Here is a 16264-nt window from a genome sequence, read left to right on the forward strand (position 1 = left end):
ACATCATGGCATTGTTGTATTTAGATCTCTGTTAACTGTTTGTGAAGAGCATCCAAGGATGAGTCAGGATCTTCTTGGTGGTGGTTTATTGTTGGCCTATTGGTGGAGAAGGAAGTGGTGGCTCTCACTCAGTAAGTGAAGCTTCAGGAGGTGTGGGTGTAGTTGTGACGTATGGGGACTGTTGCTGTCTTCCACTCAGTTAGACAAAAATAACAATTGAATAACCATCAAAAAAGTAAAAGCAAAAGGACAAAAAAATACACTGTGTAATTGCACAGGAACAGTAACTGAAAAAAGGGAAAAAAGAAAGAAAGAAAAAACCCTGCAATATCTGGGGAGCAGGCAATAGAGAAAAAGTTAGAAAAGGAGAATAATGAAGAAAAAATATTCAAAATGGGTGCACCCTCCAGACAGACAAAAGTCCACAGCTCAGTCTGCCTTCCTCTTCGCTGCTTCCCCTTTTATTCCCCAACCGCCAGAGAAGTCCTCCATGCAATCCCTGGCTAGCAGGGCTGATTTTTAAGTTAATTCTTAGATCCTGCCACCACTTGGCAATATCCAAGCTGTCTGTGCTGTCAGGATCGCTGCCAGACTGCAGCTCCGTATGTCTCCTTTTTTTTTTTTTGGTGTTTTCATGCAAATTGTTTTGCTAGTTGGAGTTTATTCCACTTCTGTATCCTTCCCTTCAAGGCTCAGGGGTCCAGGATTATCTTCTGTATCTGTGTTAATTGGTTCCCCTTTTCTTTGTTGAAAAGGGTCTGTGCAGTCTTTCTGCCTATTCTGCCATCTTACCAGTTCCATCTGGAACTCTGAACCCCAGACTTAAATGTCCACTAGTCAATCCTTCTCACAACCCAGAAGATAGAACAGATGTCCCATGTTCCCTCCAGATAAATGCCCCAGATATGGCTGAACCCACTGGAATCATCCCTCACCCTAGCCTTGGAGCACGATCACCCTCCCACAAGCCCAGTGACTCAGAACCTTGGGTTCCTACCTTTAGAACAGCCAGTTGGGGTCACTGGGACAGATCCTCAGGCTGCATTCTGTCCCTGTCAAGAGTACTCCTAAACCTTGGAATCTCCTATGTTAATGGGCCTTTGGCATCTAGGGGAGAGAGGTACAGCCCATAGAGATCTGAGCAATCCAGAGGACAGGTCCTGTTCTGGGTATCACATCTTAAGAGTGACAAGGGCTTTCTTGAGGAGGGTGGTGAGAATATGAGGTGTGCAAAACTTGATTCAAAGATGTGAGAAATCTTAGGTGGAAAATGATGATTGTTTTTGGAAGACAGAAAGAATAGACATACTTTTTGGTCTTCCAGGAAGAAAGTAAAGGTGGTACTTTGGCTCAGAATAGGGAAGGATGACTGAATCTGTACAGTAGCCCAGCAGAGGCACTGGATACTCAGTATGGTCAGTGAGTGTCCTGCCATTAAGACAGGTCAAGAAGAAACTGGATCCCCATCCAGCCAGAATCTCAGAGATGATTCCTGCTGTGAGGGCAGGTTGGACTGCATTACCTTTAACTTCCCGTCCAATTCTGGACTTCTGTGGTCCCAGGTGCTTCATTAGGGTAAAAACAAAACAAAATAACCCTACTGCCATTGAGTCAATTCTGACTCCTACCCACCCGATAGGACAGAGTAGAACTGTCCCCGTAGAGTTTCCAAGGCTGTAAATCTTTATGAATTTATATATTTCTCCTGAGGAGCAGCTGTTGGGTTTGAACCACAGACTTTTGGTTAGCAGCTGAGCACTTTAACCTCTGCACCACCAGGGCTCATTTGGGCAGGACAACAATTAATTTCAGTATCAGAGATTAGCAACTTCCATTTTAATCAGCATTAGTATTGCTTCAAGTATATCGGAAATTTCTTCCTGGCAAGGAAGGGAGTGTAGGTGGAGGGAAGGTAAAAGGAAGATGTATCTGTGTCTCTCAATAGAAACTGTTGATAATTTTACTAATTGCTGCATTTATTAATGGGTGGCCTTTTATGTAGGCTGTTTAGAAAGTAAAACAATGCTATTAATCATAAAGTTTTTGTTGGTTCCTGGCTTACCAAGTCATCTGCCTCAAGCATGTGGAGTCAGTTTCAAGACAGAGCCTCTGTCTGCAGTAAGGGAAGAGCAATTAAAACATGTATTCATTGTGCTAACTCTTCTTTGTTACAGGACTTTAAGAGATAAAAGTAGTTTAGAGTTTACAGCTTATCTGAATTTTCTGTGTTCTGTGTTTCACACTGGGGAGCTAGGCTCACCCACATTCCTCCATGTTCCCTTATCTGTCATCTGATAATAAATACAAATACTAGCCTTGAGAATGAAGGTATAAATGGAAGCCCAATTAATGATATTAATCTTTATTGCAGTGGGAAGTAGATAGATAACTTGTGTGTCTACTGTTCTGGTGTCTAATGAATCAGAGTGTCTATGCTAGTGTCTAAACCAAAAGAACAATGACAAAATACCCAGTGCTGTTGAGCTGATTCCAACTCATGGTGACCCCATGTGTTACAGACTAGAACTGTTTCATAAGCTTTTCTTACCTGTCATCTTTATGGAAGCAGATTGCCAGGCCTTTCTTTCACAGCACTGCTGGATGAGTGCACACTACCAACCTCTAGGTTAGTAGTTGAGCCCAAACCATTTGCAACACCTAGGGAACATCTAGGTGCCATCGAGTTGATTCTGACTCATGGCCACCCCGTGTGTGTTAGGGTAGAACGATTCTCCATAGGGTTCATCAATAGCTGTGACCTTTTGGATATAGATCACTAGGCCTTTCTTCCAAGACCCCTCTGGGTGGATTCAAACCACCAAACTTTTGATATGCTGCCCAGTGCATTAACTGTTCACACTACACGGGGACTCCTTTCTAGAGCTTAATGTCTAGTAACAAGAAAAAGGAAAAGGAATTGGCATTATTTGAGCATCTACTCTGTGCTAGACTCTAGATCAAGTGAGCAAAGCAGCCTATGAAATGAGCATCCTTGGTTTACAGATGAGAAACCAGAAGCTGAGAGAAGTTAAGGTGATGCTGCTAGCACACAGAGGACAAGTCTTTCTACTCTACCACTGCTAATGCACAAAAAGACATCTCAACTACAAATCATAATCATCTGGCTATGCTTATAAATAAGCACCCTAGGAAACCCATAGAACCCTGATCCCCCCCTTCCGTTTATCCTCTTTCCCATTCTCCCAAAAACTTTTTCCTTAGCCGTGCCATTTGGAGACTTGCCAGGATCCAGCTCTGTGTAGTATGCGGAAAATGTGTTAAACTAGGAGCTAGGAGGCCTGAGTTCAAGTCTTGGCTCTGGGACTTGCGGCAATTTACCTCCTGTCTGAGTCCTTAAAAGAAGGGGCTTGACAAGATGACTGTAACATCCCACCAGCTGTGTCCTCTGAATCTGTAGGGAGGCTCCTCAGGGATCACAGGAGTTGGCCATTCCTGCACAGCCAGATGGAAAGGAGAGAACTGGGGATGTGGTCTTTGAGCAGATTGGGGCTTGGATTGCCTTCTCAGCCACTTTTACCGATTGCATGGATTTAACATTAGTTTTGATTGGATTTGGCTGGAAACAGCTGAGCAGATGAAGGGGAGGATTAGCCATGGACAGCTGCAGCTTCCAGACTGAGCTCTGGCTGGAGTTGGGAATGGTTTCTCTTTAACCTCAGCCCTTCCCCGTCTGCTTCCAACTCCCAGGAGCAGCAGACAGAACAATTAACTCTTCCTGGGCTTCTGGCTGATTCTGGGCTATTAAAGATAATAGTCTATAAAGCCATGGATAAGTTTTCCAGCTGAAGGTTAGGGCATCATAAAGCACCCTACAACAGAGGAATCAGGCTTCCCCACAGCTGCCAAGAATCTGCATGTTAAAGTCCAAGGGGCCAGATCACTGCCCCAAAGTGGCTAGCCACAAAGGTCGAAGGAACCCCCTTCTCCAGACCTTGCCCAGCGCACTCAAATGATTCTCCATGACAGTCAGCATTCACATAGGTAGCCTGTGCCTGGGCTGTGAAGGGATCCAAAAGTGAACCTGTTGCTTCCTGACCTCAACAAGCTTCCTCTTTCATAGAAGAGATGATATGTACCCAGATAACCCCACTCTGGAGCCCAGCTGCCTAGGCTTCTATCCCAGGTCTTCCATTCCTAGCTGCAGAAAATTATTCAAGTGCGATCTCTCAGTGTCTCAGTTTCTCATCTGCAAAACAGGAGTAATAATAGTACCTATCTCAAAGGGTTGCCACGAGGATTCAATGAGTTAATATATGTAAAGCACTTAGAACTACGATTATTACATTGTAATTGTTGTTGTTAAGTCAATTCTGACTCTTAGCGATCCCATGTGACAGTGTAGAATTGCCCCATAGGGTTTTCTAGACTGTAATCTGTACAGGAGCAGATCACCGGGTCTTTCTCGGAGGAGCTGCTGGGTGGGTTCCAACTGCCGGCCTTTTAGTTAGCAGCCAAGTGCTTAACCATTGAGCCACCAGGGTTCCTTGCATGGTAATTATTATTATTCTTATTACCACCACCGTCATCATTATTACTAAGTTAGTTCTGCACATACTGAGGGAGAAAACACCAAAAAAAGTCTCAAGAGTGTGATTCATTCTGACCGTAGGTAGGAATGGGGTTGGATACATAGAGAAGGTATATATAAGCTGGACTTCAAAGGATGACTAGGATTTCAACAGCTGAGGATGTGGGAAAAGGGCATTCCAGGCTGAGGGCAGGAGTGACACAAGCAAATACATGAGGGTGTGAAAATACATGGAGGACTGAAATGGTAGACAGAGCTGAAAGATTAGTTAAGGCATCAGAACCCATTAAGGAATTTAAACTTTATTCTGTAAGTAATGAGGAAGCCTTTTCAGACAGTGCAGTAGTAGAGTGACAGGGTCAGCTCTGCATTTTAAAAAGATCTTTCTGGCAGATGTATAGTAGCTAAAAGTACAGGCTCCGGTGTCAAACTACCAGGGTTCAAATCCTGGCTGTGACACTGCCAGAATTAGTTAAGGTGGTCTAAATTGCTGTAACAAATAGACCGAAACATGTATAATGGCTCAAGCACAATAGAAGTTTATTTCTGGATCATGTAACACAAACCAAGGAGGGTGTTTCTTCTTGATGGGTGGCCCTCCTCCATGTCATGACTCAGGGACCTGGCTTTTTGGGATCTTGCCATCCCCAGGGCCTCATTGTCTGTTGCATCTAGCTGATGGAAAGAAAGAAAAACCATGGAGGAGACAGACTGGCTCTTTTATAAATCCTGAGCTAGAAGTAGCACACACCACTTTTGTTCACATTCCACGGGAGAGAATCTAGTCCTGTGGCCACACCTACTACAAGGGAGGCTGAGAATTTTACTCTAGCTACATTTTGGTTACTCCTCCTTTTACTATACGATAATACTGTCTAATGGAATTTTCTGCAATGACAGAAATGTTGCTTCCAATATTGTAGCCACAAAGCCACATGTTGCTATTGGCACTTGAAAGATAGCTAGTACAACTGGGAGCTGAATTTTAAATTTTCTTTACTTGTGTTTAATTTAAATAACCACATGTGGCTAGTGGGTATCATATTGGACTGTGTCGCTATAGACAAAGGAAAGGGTAGATGTTGGTGGAAAGATAGTGGTCTCTGCCACAGCCATTTAATCGTATGTGTTGGGCAACTTATTTAATCTCTCTGTGTCTCACTTTCCTCAGCTGTAAAATGGGTATAATAAGTAACTGTATAATGGGTGTCTATAAACTGGGTATAGGAGCTCTGGTAGCATAGTGGCTAAGGCACTTGACTGCTAACCAGAAGGCTGGGGGTTCAAACCCACCAGCCACTCCTCGGAAGGAAGGTTGGGAATTCCTACTTCCGTAGTGATACTGCCTCGGAAACCCAAGGAGGGGTCGCTATGAGTCGGGGCCGACTCGATGGCAAACAACAACAACAACAATAAACTGGGTATGACTGTGAAATGGGCATCCACTTCTTAAAGCTGTTGTGAGAATTAAAAGGGATCACTCAGGCAAACACTTAATGCACATAATCAGTGCTCAGCCAATGTCATCACAGGGATGCCCTGGAGACCAGCTAGGAGGGTGTGTACCAGGGGCCCCTCTAGCCTTGCCCTCATCTATTGCCCTTTGCTTCAACCAAGTTATATCCCTTGCTCTTTTCTAAGAACAAGTTCACAACACATACTTCCTCCAAATCATCCTCTCTCTGCTTTACCCACTCATCCCTTCCTTCTCCACCTATTGAAATCCTGCCCTCTCATCAAGACCTAGTTCAAATGTCACATCTCCTTGTGCCGCCCTCCCCTTCCCAGCTAGGTGTAGTCTCTGACATCTCCGAAGGTCCAAATGCATTGTGTGTTCTCTGGGACTTACCACATCATGCCAAGGGTACTCCTCCACTTGACTTGTGCATTTGTCTAGACAGGAATGGTTTATTGCCCATATCTCTATCTTTCACTTTATCCAGCAGAGTTCTTTGTGTATTTTGGGCAGGCAACAAAGGTTCATGGCAATTGAACTAATTGGGGCAGAGAGATTGCAAAGACATGTTCCCTGGACAGTTAGAGCCAGAGATTACATCTACGCAGCACCAAATGAAGTAGAGTGTTGGCAATTACCCAGGTCATGGAATCTGTGTAGACATCCAAATGGGAAAATTCAGGCCCCCTTATTGGCATATAGTTTACAAAATTCTTTTCAATATTTGCACAACTTTTATTCTGCTACATTTCTCTACAAAGATCGCCTCATAGTTCCCATGCCTTTTCCCACTGTCTGTTAGACCACTCTTAGCAAAATTCCTGACCAGAAACTACCAAGGAAGGTTGAAACCAATTTGGCTACCTTGACATGGGTCCAATTAACTGTATAAGGGATCAATGACAGCAAAATCACTTGGGACCCATTCTGTGATCTCTATGGTCCTAAAGAAGCCTAACAGTGCCACTCAGAGATAACTTGATGCCTTTTTTGACATCAATCTCAAAATCTTAGGCATGTTTCCCCAAAACTGTAAAATCCCCCAATTAATGTTTTTCATTAATCAATTTGTCTATATATTTTCATTTTTTCATTCAACAAGCCTGCTCTGTGTCAGGTACTATTCTGGTGTTTAGAATATAAAACAAAGTTTCCAGTTTTAAGGAGCTTTCATTCTAGTTGGGTTGGAAAACAACAAACAAACATATGTTAGGTGGTAATAAGTTCTATGAAGTAAAAAACACCAGGATATCTCAGTTATCTATTGCTACATAACAAGTCACCTCAAAACTTAGTGGCTTAAATGAACATTTCATCATATGTCATGGTTTTGTGGATTGGCTAGGCTCATTTGGGTGGCTCTTCTGCTGGCACCCGTCCCTGGGCTCACTTATGAGTTTGCAGTCATCTGGAGGCTCAGCTGGGGCTAGAAGGCATGAGGGACCTTGGTGCTGCTGCTTGGCTGGTCCTGCCTATCCACACGGCCCTTGTCATTCAGTAATCTAACCGTGGCTTCCCCACATGCTGGGGGATGCATTCCGAGAGGAAAAGAAGAGACTGCAAGACATCTTGTGACTTAGGTCCCAGGTTTCTACATGTTACTTCTGCCTCATTCTATTGGTCAAAGCCAGTCACAAGGTCAGCCCAATACCAAGGAGTGGGAGGTAGATGCCACCTCTTAATAAGAAAAATTGCAAAGGATTTGTGGCCATGTTTAATCTACTATACAGGGGAAGGCAATAATGAAAGGTAGGTTGTGCCATTTTCAATAGTGTGATCAGAAAGGCCTCTCTGTGAAGTGTTATTTGGGCAGAAACCTGAATGAAGTGGGGGAGTAAGCCATGCAGATGGTATCGGAGGAGGAGTGTTCCAGGCACATGGGATATCAAGCACAGACTCTGATACTTTGCATCAGACAAGCTCAATTCTATGCATGTGAAATAATGCAATATTAAATAATGCAGTAACTTTTGGCCAGGTAGGTACACTCCTTAGAACAATCAACTGCAGATCAGAAGGGTAATTTTTGCACAGGGAGATAGCTCAGAGGGCAGGATCGCAGAGGAAAGAAGGACACAGGGAAAAGGTAACCACAGGGAGGGACTGGGAAGAAAGCTGTTATATTATGGGGATTGCAATCAATGCCGTGAAATAAAATGTGTATGAACTGTTGAAAGGAAAATAAACTTACTCTCTAAAGTTTCACCCAAATCACAATAAAATAAAAATAATAATAATAAATTGGGAAAAAAAAGACTTTGAGGGAAGATATTCCCATGTTACTTATGAGAAACCTAGTTCTTCTTGGGCAACAGCAGAGAATTCCTGAATAAGTTGAGCAAGTTAAAAGGGACACCTGATTTTGAGACACTGCAATGTGAGGGTGAGTCATTTGTGCAATTTAAATCCAAAGAGTTTCATCCCACTGCCTCTAGCCTCAAATCTCCCAACCTGATTTTCTAGGCATCTTCTATAGTCCAGGGTAGAACTCCAGGACTTCAAACTTCAAACTCACAGTTTGAAAAGTCCTCTCTGCTTCCAACTCCAATGCCTCAGGTTTCAGTGAAAGTGCTCTGCACACATCCTGCCCTCAGCTCAACCACATCCTTCCCCTCCTGCAGCCTGTGGGAGCCTCTCAGTGAGCAAATCCAGGTCTGATGCATTGGGTGCAAAGGTGTCTGACTCACTGAAGAATGAGCAGACCAGGGCAGAGGGGGTTTATGCTGTAATTACCCAAGATCACCACAAGAGTCTGAGGGTAATCGGGTAATTAGTGCAAGGAGATTGGGGGGAGGAAGGACAATTATCTGGCTCACTGGCTGCCAGATGCTTGTCACTGCTCCGATGGCCCTTGGGCTGGGTATCTGGCTCTACCTGTGGACTATTAAGTATAATGACCCTGTCATGTAAAAGAGCCTGTCATTATCTCCATGTTAATATGGTATTTACCCACAAAATCTGCCAAGTCACTCTGCAATTATAGGGCTTCCACGTGATCCCCCTGCCCTGGCATTGGACATCATCCTCTCTGAAAGTTGTCAGTGTGAGGGTGGTTTTAAGAGGCAGAGAAGATGGGCTAGGATCATCTGAGAGACTCAAGAGGGCACTACGTCTGAGTCCATCCCTCTCCACATTGCCAAAGCCTGCAACTGTGCACCCCAGCTACAATATTCTGGAGGCACTGAGACCCCTCACCACCCCAACAAGAACATTTCCACATGAGGCTAACTTATCGACTACTGACTGCAACACAAAATCAACTTTAAAAATTTTGAAAGCTGATTATTTCTTCTGAAGTCTTGTAAAGAGGTGGCAGAGAGGGAAACCCATCACGTAACACAGAGCAACACTTCCTCAAAGTCCTCTGTTGCTATTACTCTCTACTTCCCAATCACTCCTTACAATTTTCATCAAACCTCAAGGACCTCCACTCTCAGTGGGGCTTCCTGCTGCTGGAGATCATTTCTGTTTTCCCACAGGCAGTTCTAACTCTTTTTCAATGAAAATCAAAACGCCCCCTGCCCTCTTCCATTTCTCCTCCTTCCCTTTACCCTGGTCATCACCACAAAGGGCATGGACACAAAAGGGCCCTAAAAGGGTCAAAGGCGCAAGGCTGTGATCACTTATGGGTCAACCTTTTGCCCCTGTTGCCCAAATGCTGTAATGAACATCCTGGTACAATATCTCCACACACGAATATAAACTTTTCTGTAGGATAAATCCCTGGATTTGGAGTGGCTGGATACGAATCTTTTAATTTGAAAAGAGGTTGTCAAAGTACTTCTAGAAGGTTGTATATATTTAAACTCCTACAAATATTTTATTAGAATACTTGTTTCCCCCACATCCTTGCCAATTTGGATTGCTACCACTTTTTAAGTTACCTTTATTGTTTTCTAATTATATAGGAGATATACGTTCACTGTAAAAAAAAAAAATAATAATAGAAAGGAAAATATAGAAAAAAGTGAGAGAAAATAAAGATCAGCTATCATATCAATTCTAAAAGACAAGAAACAACATCCCTTTTTTATAGAAGACTACAACAGAGAATGCAGATAGCCAAAGTAGACACCTGAAGAAACTTCTGGAGTTGCTGATACTGGGGATGAGATGTTAAAGATCCATTCACCCTCCCCTTCTTCCCTTCCCAGCTAAAGGCTTAAGATATTTTCCTTAGCTAGTAGGGACTGTTCTGAGGAAATCAGTTCCAGGCACCCACACCCTTGAAGTGTCCCCTCAAGACAGCTTTGCTGTCGGGAAGGCTCCAAGTCTAAGGATTTGTGGAGTAGGAATGAAGTACAAACATTCAAAAAATGTGTTTCCAGACACTGGCAGCTGGATCCAACGGATTGGAAAACCCACCTCTCTGGCCAAGCCCAGAGCCAAGTTTCCGTTTCTCAGGGACCCTGACATGCCTGTTAAGCCTCCCCTCTAATGACTGCTCTGCTTTCTATTCCAGAGACCTGAACTATAATGAGCTACAGGAGTTCCCCATAGCCATCCAGACCCTGGGCAGACTGCAGGAACTGTAAGCTCCTCTGTTGGTTTTTGTGGTATCCTCTTCTCTCAAGGGGCATGGACTGAAACTGGCCAGGGTCTCCCTCACACACCCACCTCTCACGATCCTTGTAAAAGCTGTCACTGCAAGCCCTTTCCAACCGCTAAGGTGGTTCTAGGAAGTTACAGACCTCATTAATTTGGCTTTGAGCATCTCAGAGGGGTGTGTCATCAGCAGAGATGGCCCCAGGCCACTCCAGCCTGGGAATGCACTGCACCAAAGACTCATGGCACAATCCACCTCCTGTTAATCTGGGCCTGATACTGCCCCCCATCTTGGCTGGGGTGTGTCCAGAGAAGAATGAGGATTGGAATACAGGGCTGCTTTATGGGGTCATTCCTCAGCACCTTGTACTATGGGGGAAATGAGAAGTTGGCTCTGATTCCTCACTAGTAAACCAGTAGCTGTCAAATCAGTTCTGACTCATGGTGACCCCATGTGTCTGCACTCTAGTAGAGTTTTCAATATCTCATTTTTTTGGAGGTAGATTGCCAGGCCTTTCTTCTGAGGTACCACTGAGGAGGCTTGAACCACCAACTTTTGGTTGGCAGCCAAGTGCTTTAACCATTTGTGCCACCCAGGGACCACAGCTATTATTATTTTAAGCATTCACCAAGAAGAACACCCACTGTGTCCAGCACTGCTTGATGCTAAACACAAACAAAGAGTAAGATAGAGATGGTCCATTCCCAAGGATCCTTCAGGCTTTTTGAGAAGACAAAGTAACATATATAAAACAGGGAACAGCATGAAGCAATATATAAACGTGACCCTAAATTGTATAGTATTAGCTAAAATGATTGTGGGAGTTCAGAACAACATAGAAAGATCATTGTGGACTAATGTATCCTGAAATTAGCTTGAAAGATGGAAGGGATGTAGATGGCAATGGTAGCAGTGGAAAAGTGCATTTTAGACAGAAGGAATAGTGTAAGTAAAGAGGCATATAGGGAGTTGAGCAGATAGAGGAATGACAACAGGAGGGAGACCAGCCCTACTGGAGGGGAAGCTGTAAAGAAACAGTGGGAGATCTCCTCAATAGCTAGAGTACTCACTGCCTTTGAGTCAGATCTGACTCACAGCAACCCCTCCTTGGGTTTCCTAGGTGGTGTCACTACGGAAGTAGATTGCCCAACCTTCCTTCCGAGGAATGGCTGGTGGGTTTGAACTGCCAGCCTTCTGGTTAGCAGTCAAATGCTTTAGGCACTATGCCACCAGGAGACCAAATTAAAGGGGCCTAAAAGTTTGTGAACAGAGCCCCAAACTTTCAGGCTCACAGCATCCTTACAACTCAAATTATTGCCTACAACCTGTAGTACCAATGCCATGCCACCCCCTTCTACCTTGATCCAAAGTTTGAAGGTGTGAATGTAAGATGTATGTATCAGATAAGGAGCTGTGGAGAAGCTAGAAGGAAAAATCTGAATGAGAAATTATTGGGAGTCTTCCATTGCCAGTGAGTCACCAAAGTCTGATTTTTCCTTTAAGGTGGGACATGAAAGAAGGGCAAGATTTGAGAAATTGACAGGGCATTGAGGGAATAGGGTCAAAGGCATGGGAACAGGGGATAAGTATTAGAGGAGAGAGAGCAGAGACTTAAGTTAGCATGAGCAAAGGATATATGTATATGTATCCAAAGTGCATGTATGTGCAAGTGTGTGTGTGCCCACACACATACTTTATGTGTTCAAAAGTTCTAAGGAATTCCATCTCTCTCTCTCGACATTTCTATCCATGTCCTCACTGATTCCTGGGTGTTGTCTTTCAGGGGTTTTCATAATAACAACATCAAGGCTATCCCAGAAAAGGCCTTCATGGGGAACCCTCTGCTGCAGACAATGTAAGTACTTACTTCCGCCTCTTGGCAGTAAGCAGTATTTAGGGCAGGAAAACAGGTTGAGGAGGCAGGAGGGACCTTCCTAGAAAGTGCCAGAGAGGCAGGAGTATGGGAGGGGTGCCTTCCCCAGTATGCTATTTCCTGGGTTTCCATTGGTAGGAGAAAGCAAAGGGCTGCCTGGCTTTGGCCTGAAGGACTGGATAACTATGTTTATGGTCCTTTTCTTCCAGCCACTTTTATGACAACCCAATCCAGTTTGTGGGAAGGTCAGCATTCCAGTACCTGCCTAAGCTGCACACTCTGTAAGTTGGCACTGAGGGCTGCCACAGCCTAGACCTCTCCCTTTCCTCACTGCTCCTTGTTGGCCTCCCACCTGTGGACTCTAACCTGCAGGAAAAAATCCGTGGTCTTCAAGGCTGTAGGCTTTACTTAGCTGAGGTCTATTCCTAGATCAGCCTGGACTTGACGGCCTCCCTCCACCTCCCTGAGCTGTGACAGCTTTCCAGATCTCAGATGGGTGGAAGCAGCCCCTCTCCTCAGCCAAGGAGTTTTATTTGACCTCCTGAGTCTTGCTCATGGTTGCTGTTGCATAAACACCTTCTGAAAGAACAAATGACTAGGATAAGGTTCTGAATATTGTGTATTCTCAAGGCTGGCCCTCTAATGACCTTCATCCTGGATCCCTGGGTCCCTTCTGAGTCATCTTTATTGCCCTTAACCTCCTTTGGTCCCCCTCTCCCATTCTTTCAACTCCCAGCTCAAGTCTCAAAAAAGCTTCCATAAATAACTCTCAGCATACTGTGATGTCACAGCAACTTAACTAACATCTTTAGAGCACTTAACTCTCACATCTTTTATCACATTTCATCTTCATTCTAACCCTGTGAGATAGTGTTGTTAGCCCATTTTACAGATGGAGGTTGAGACTCTCAAGTAACACTGACACATGAACCCAGCTTCACTTCAGATTTTGGGCTTATTTCTGTGCCCCATGCTCCTTCTTGGAGTGTTTAGCAATACCCAATTTGTTGTATTCCTTTTGTTTGAAGGTCTGGTGTTGGGCCTATGAGATTGGGGGCAATTAGAGTGAGGAGCTCTGGTGGCGTAGTGCCTAAGGCATTTGACTGCTAACCAGTCCTCAGAAGTAAGGTTGGGCAATCTACTTCTGCCTTGGAAACCCAAGGAAGGGTTGCTATGAGTCAGATCTGAGTCCAGGGCAGTGCATTTGGGTTTTTTGGTAGAGGACAAAAACGTAACACAACCACTGCCGTGGAGTTGGATCCAACTCATAGCAACCCTTCTTTGGGTTTCCGAGTTGGTATCACTACCGAAGTAGATTGCCCAACCTTCCTTCCAGGGAGTGGCTGGTGGGTTTGAACTCCCAGCCTCTGGTTAGCAGTCAAATGCTTTAGACACTACACCACCAGAGCTCCTTGATAAAGCCCTACAAGAAGATGATAATCTGTCTCAGGCTCTCATAAGTAAACCCCTTGCAGCCAAGGACTTATCCAGAAGCACCTGAATTGTTGCCTTTCAAACAGAAGTGATTCCCATATTCCTTACTGGTATTTTCTATATGCCAGGGCCTAAATGCTGAGGTCAGTTGGATTCTGTCTGAGCAGGCTGAATCAATGTCAGAAAATGGCAGATTGGACCCTGCGAAGCAAAGTCCAACCTCCACCAGGGTCTGAGTGCCTGGGGGTGGTTTGAGGGAGGTTGGAGAGAAGGATAACATTTTCCCAAAATGTGGAGTCTCTGGGTGGAGTGCCTAGATGTGGACATGCTCTGACCCCACCCCTCAGAGCTTGTCACCATCTGTTTCCAGATCCCTGAATGGTGCCACGGACATCCAGGAGTTCCCAGATCTCAAAGGCACCACCAGCCTGGAGATCCTGTGAGTGGACACTCTCTCTCTCCACCTGATCTAGCACCCCAGCTTTGTCCCTGGTGGCTCTGGCCTGGCCCTGAGGTCACCTGGCTCTGCCCCTAGGGCCAAGGCCATCTCCTTATATGGCACTGCCTGCAGTGCAGGTGGGATGGGAGTGAGGAGGCTGGTCTTCCTCTCTTTACTATGCTGGGCTTTTTCTGGCATGACTTCAGAGTTCCTAACGCCAAGCCATGGTTGAGCTGAGGACCTGTGATGGGGAGGTGGGCTCTTTTGCCTTTCTGAAGCTTGGTTCCAACAAAGGCTATCTCATATTTTCTATTATTATATCCTGTAGAGTGGGGAAAGGGTGGCAGGGCATAATAGGCAGTCAATGCATTTTCAGTGAATGAATGAAATAATCAGAAAAATATCCAGAGTGAGTGTTTGTAAGTCAATTGTCCTGCCCCAAGTCACATAGCTCATTCATGGCATGGCTGGGGCTGGAACTGGAACTCTCCTCTGTGCCTCTATTGTCTTTCCCCTAGAGTCACTGGCATCTGGAAAATTTTCCATGAGGGAAGTAACAGTTCCCCAAGGATGACCTTGGCCTTGAATCTTTTCTGGGACACCCTGTCCCTAAGCCAAGCCTGCTCTGCAACCTGCCCCCACAGCCCTTTCCACCCTAGCCCCTAGTCCTTCCCTTCTTTCCCATCTCTTCTCCCTCCCACAAGGCACAGGGAGCGAACTCTGTGCTTGGTTCCCATGGCTCAACACTGGGTTTTTTCTCTCTACACCCTGCCCATGGCACCCTAGAATATAGAAGGTTCTAGTCTCAGTCTCTGTCTTACAGACCCAGTGTTGCTGGAGACCAGTATCGGGGCAGGGGTAGGATGAGGGTTGGGACTGCTGGGACTGTCTGGCAAAGAGAACCCCTGGGCTGTTTCTCTCTCTCCATTCCCACCCCTAGCCTCCTCTGGTCCCAGGGGAGCCTGACATTCAAATGCCGGGGCCTGCTCCTTTCTCTGCCCACTGCCTCACCCCCTGCCCTGTGTCTCCCACCACTTTTCTCTTTTGTCAGCTCTGTCCTCCCACATCAATATCAGGCCCAGAGCTGGAGAGGGGTGGCTGGGGATGGTGAGGCCCTGGGCTTGGTGCCAGCTCTGTCTCTGTTCTCCCTGCAGGACCCTGACCCGCGCAGGCATCCGGCTGCTCCCACCAGGGATGTGCCAACAGCTGCCCAGGCTCCGAGTCTTGTGAGTGGCCCATAGGCATTCTCCAGCCTGGCATTGTGCCTGCCCCCACCCCCATGGCCCCACAAAGACCTCTCCTGCTTCTGTCCCACCGTTCACATCTCTGTTGGGAGAGCAGGACTACGTAGACTCCTGCTGAGAACTTGCCTGAGAGGGACAGGGCTATGCCTTCCTGTTCAGGGTAAAAGGACAATGGTGTTTAGGGTCAGACCTGGGGTTGCGGCTCAGCTCTGCCACTTGCTGCCTGTATGAATTTGGACTCCCTCTTTAATGTCTCTGAGCTTCAATTTCTTCATCTGTAAAATGTGTAGACATTGTGAGGGTTGTAAATAATCTGTGTATGCACCTAGCACTTGATGAGCACATAGTAGATGCTCAATAATAGCACTGTTGCTCTAGCTTATACAAGAAAATTAATGCCTTCTGGGACCATGGAGGTACTTAAAGTAGTCTATGAAGTCAAGGGGAGCTTTCCTTTTTCCTCTGACTCCGATTTGAATCTGAGGCTCCTTACCAAGGACCACAGCCCCACAGCCTAAGATGGGTAGACAGACACACAGCCCATGGAAGGAGCGCTAGACTAGGTGTCTCAGGCCTGGCCTCAAGACCCACCCTTGCCCCTGACAGTCTATGGCTTCTTGGGCAGTACTGTCCCTTCTCTGGGCTTGTGTTCCTCAACTGATAGTGAAAGGATTTGGCCAGATAATCTCTGGAAGCCCCTACCTCTGATTGCTCTCTTTTTTT

General features: G+C 45.5%; 1 protein-coding gene across 1 annotated transcript in view; it reads left to right on the forward strand.

The window, feature by feature from the left end:
- Window positions 1–16264, forward strand: part of LGR6 (leucine rich repeat containing G protein-coupled receptor 6) — a 173025-nt gene that overhangs the window by 137535 nt on the left and 19226 nt on the right. The window contains exons 7-11 of the mRNA XM_007941135.2: window positions 10468–10536; window positions 12335–12406; window positions 12634–12705; window positions 14229–14297; window positions 15452–15523. Coding sequence (XP_007939326.1) covers window positions 10468–10536; window positions 12335–12406; window positions 12634–12705; window positions 14229–14297; window positions 15452–15523 — 354 coding nt within the window. The remainder of the gene's footprint in view (window positions 1–10467; window positions 10537–12334; window positions 12407–12633; window positions 12706–14228; window positions 14298–15451; window positions 15524–16264) is intronic.

The sequence above is a fragment of the Orycteropus afer genome, unplaced genomic scaffold (assembly GCF_000298275.1).
Source record: "Orycteropus afer afer isolate SDZICR_OR568_19922 unplaced genomic scaffold, OryAfe1.0 scaffold00075, whole genome shotgun sequence".
NCBI classification, from domain to species: Eukaryota; Metazoa; Chordata; class Mammalia; order Tubulidentata; family Orycteropodidae; genus Orycteropus; species Orycteropus afer.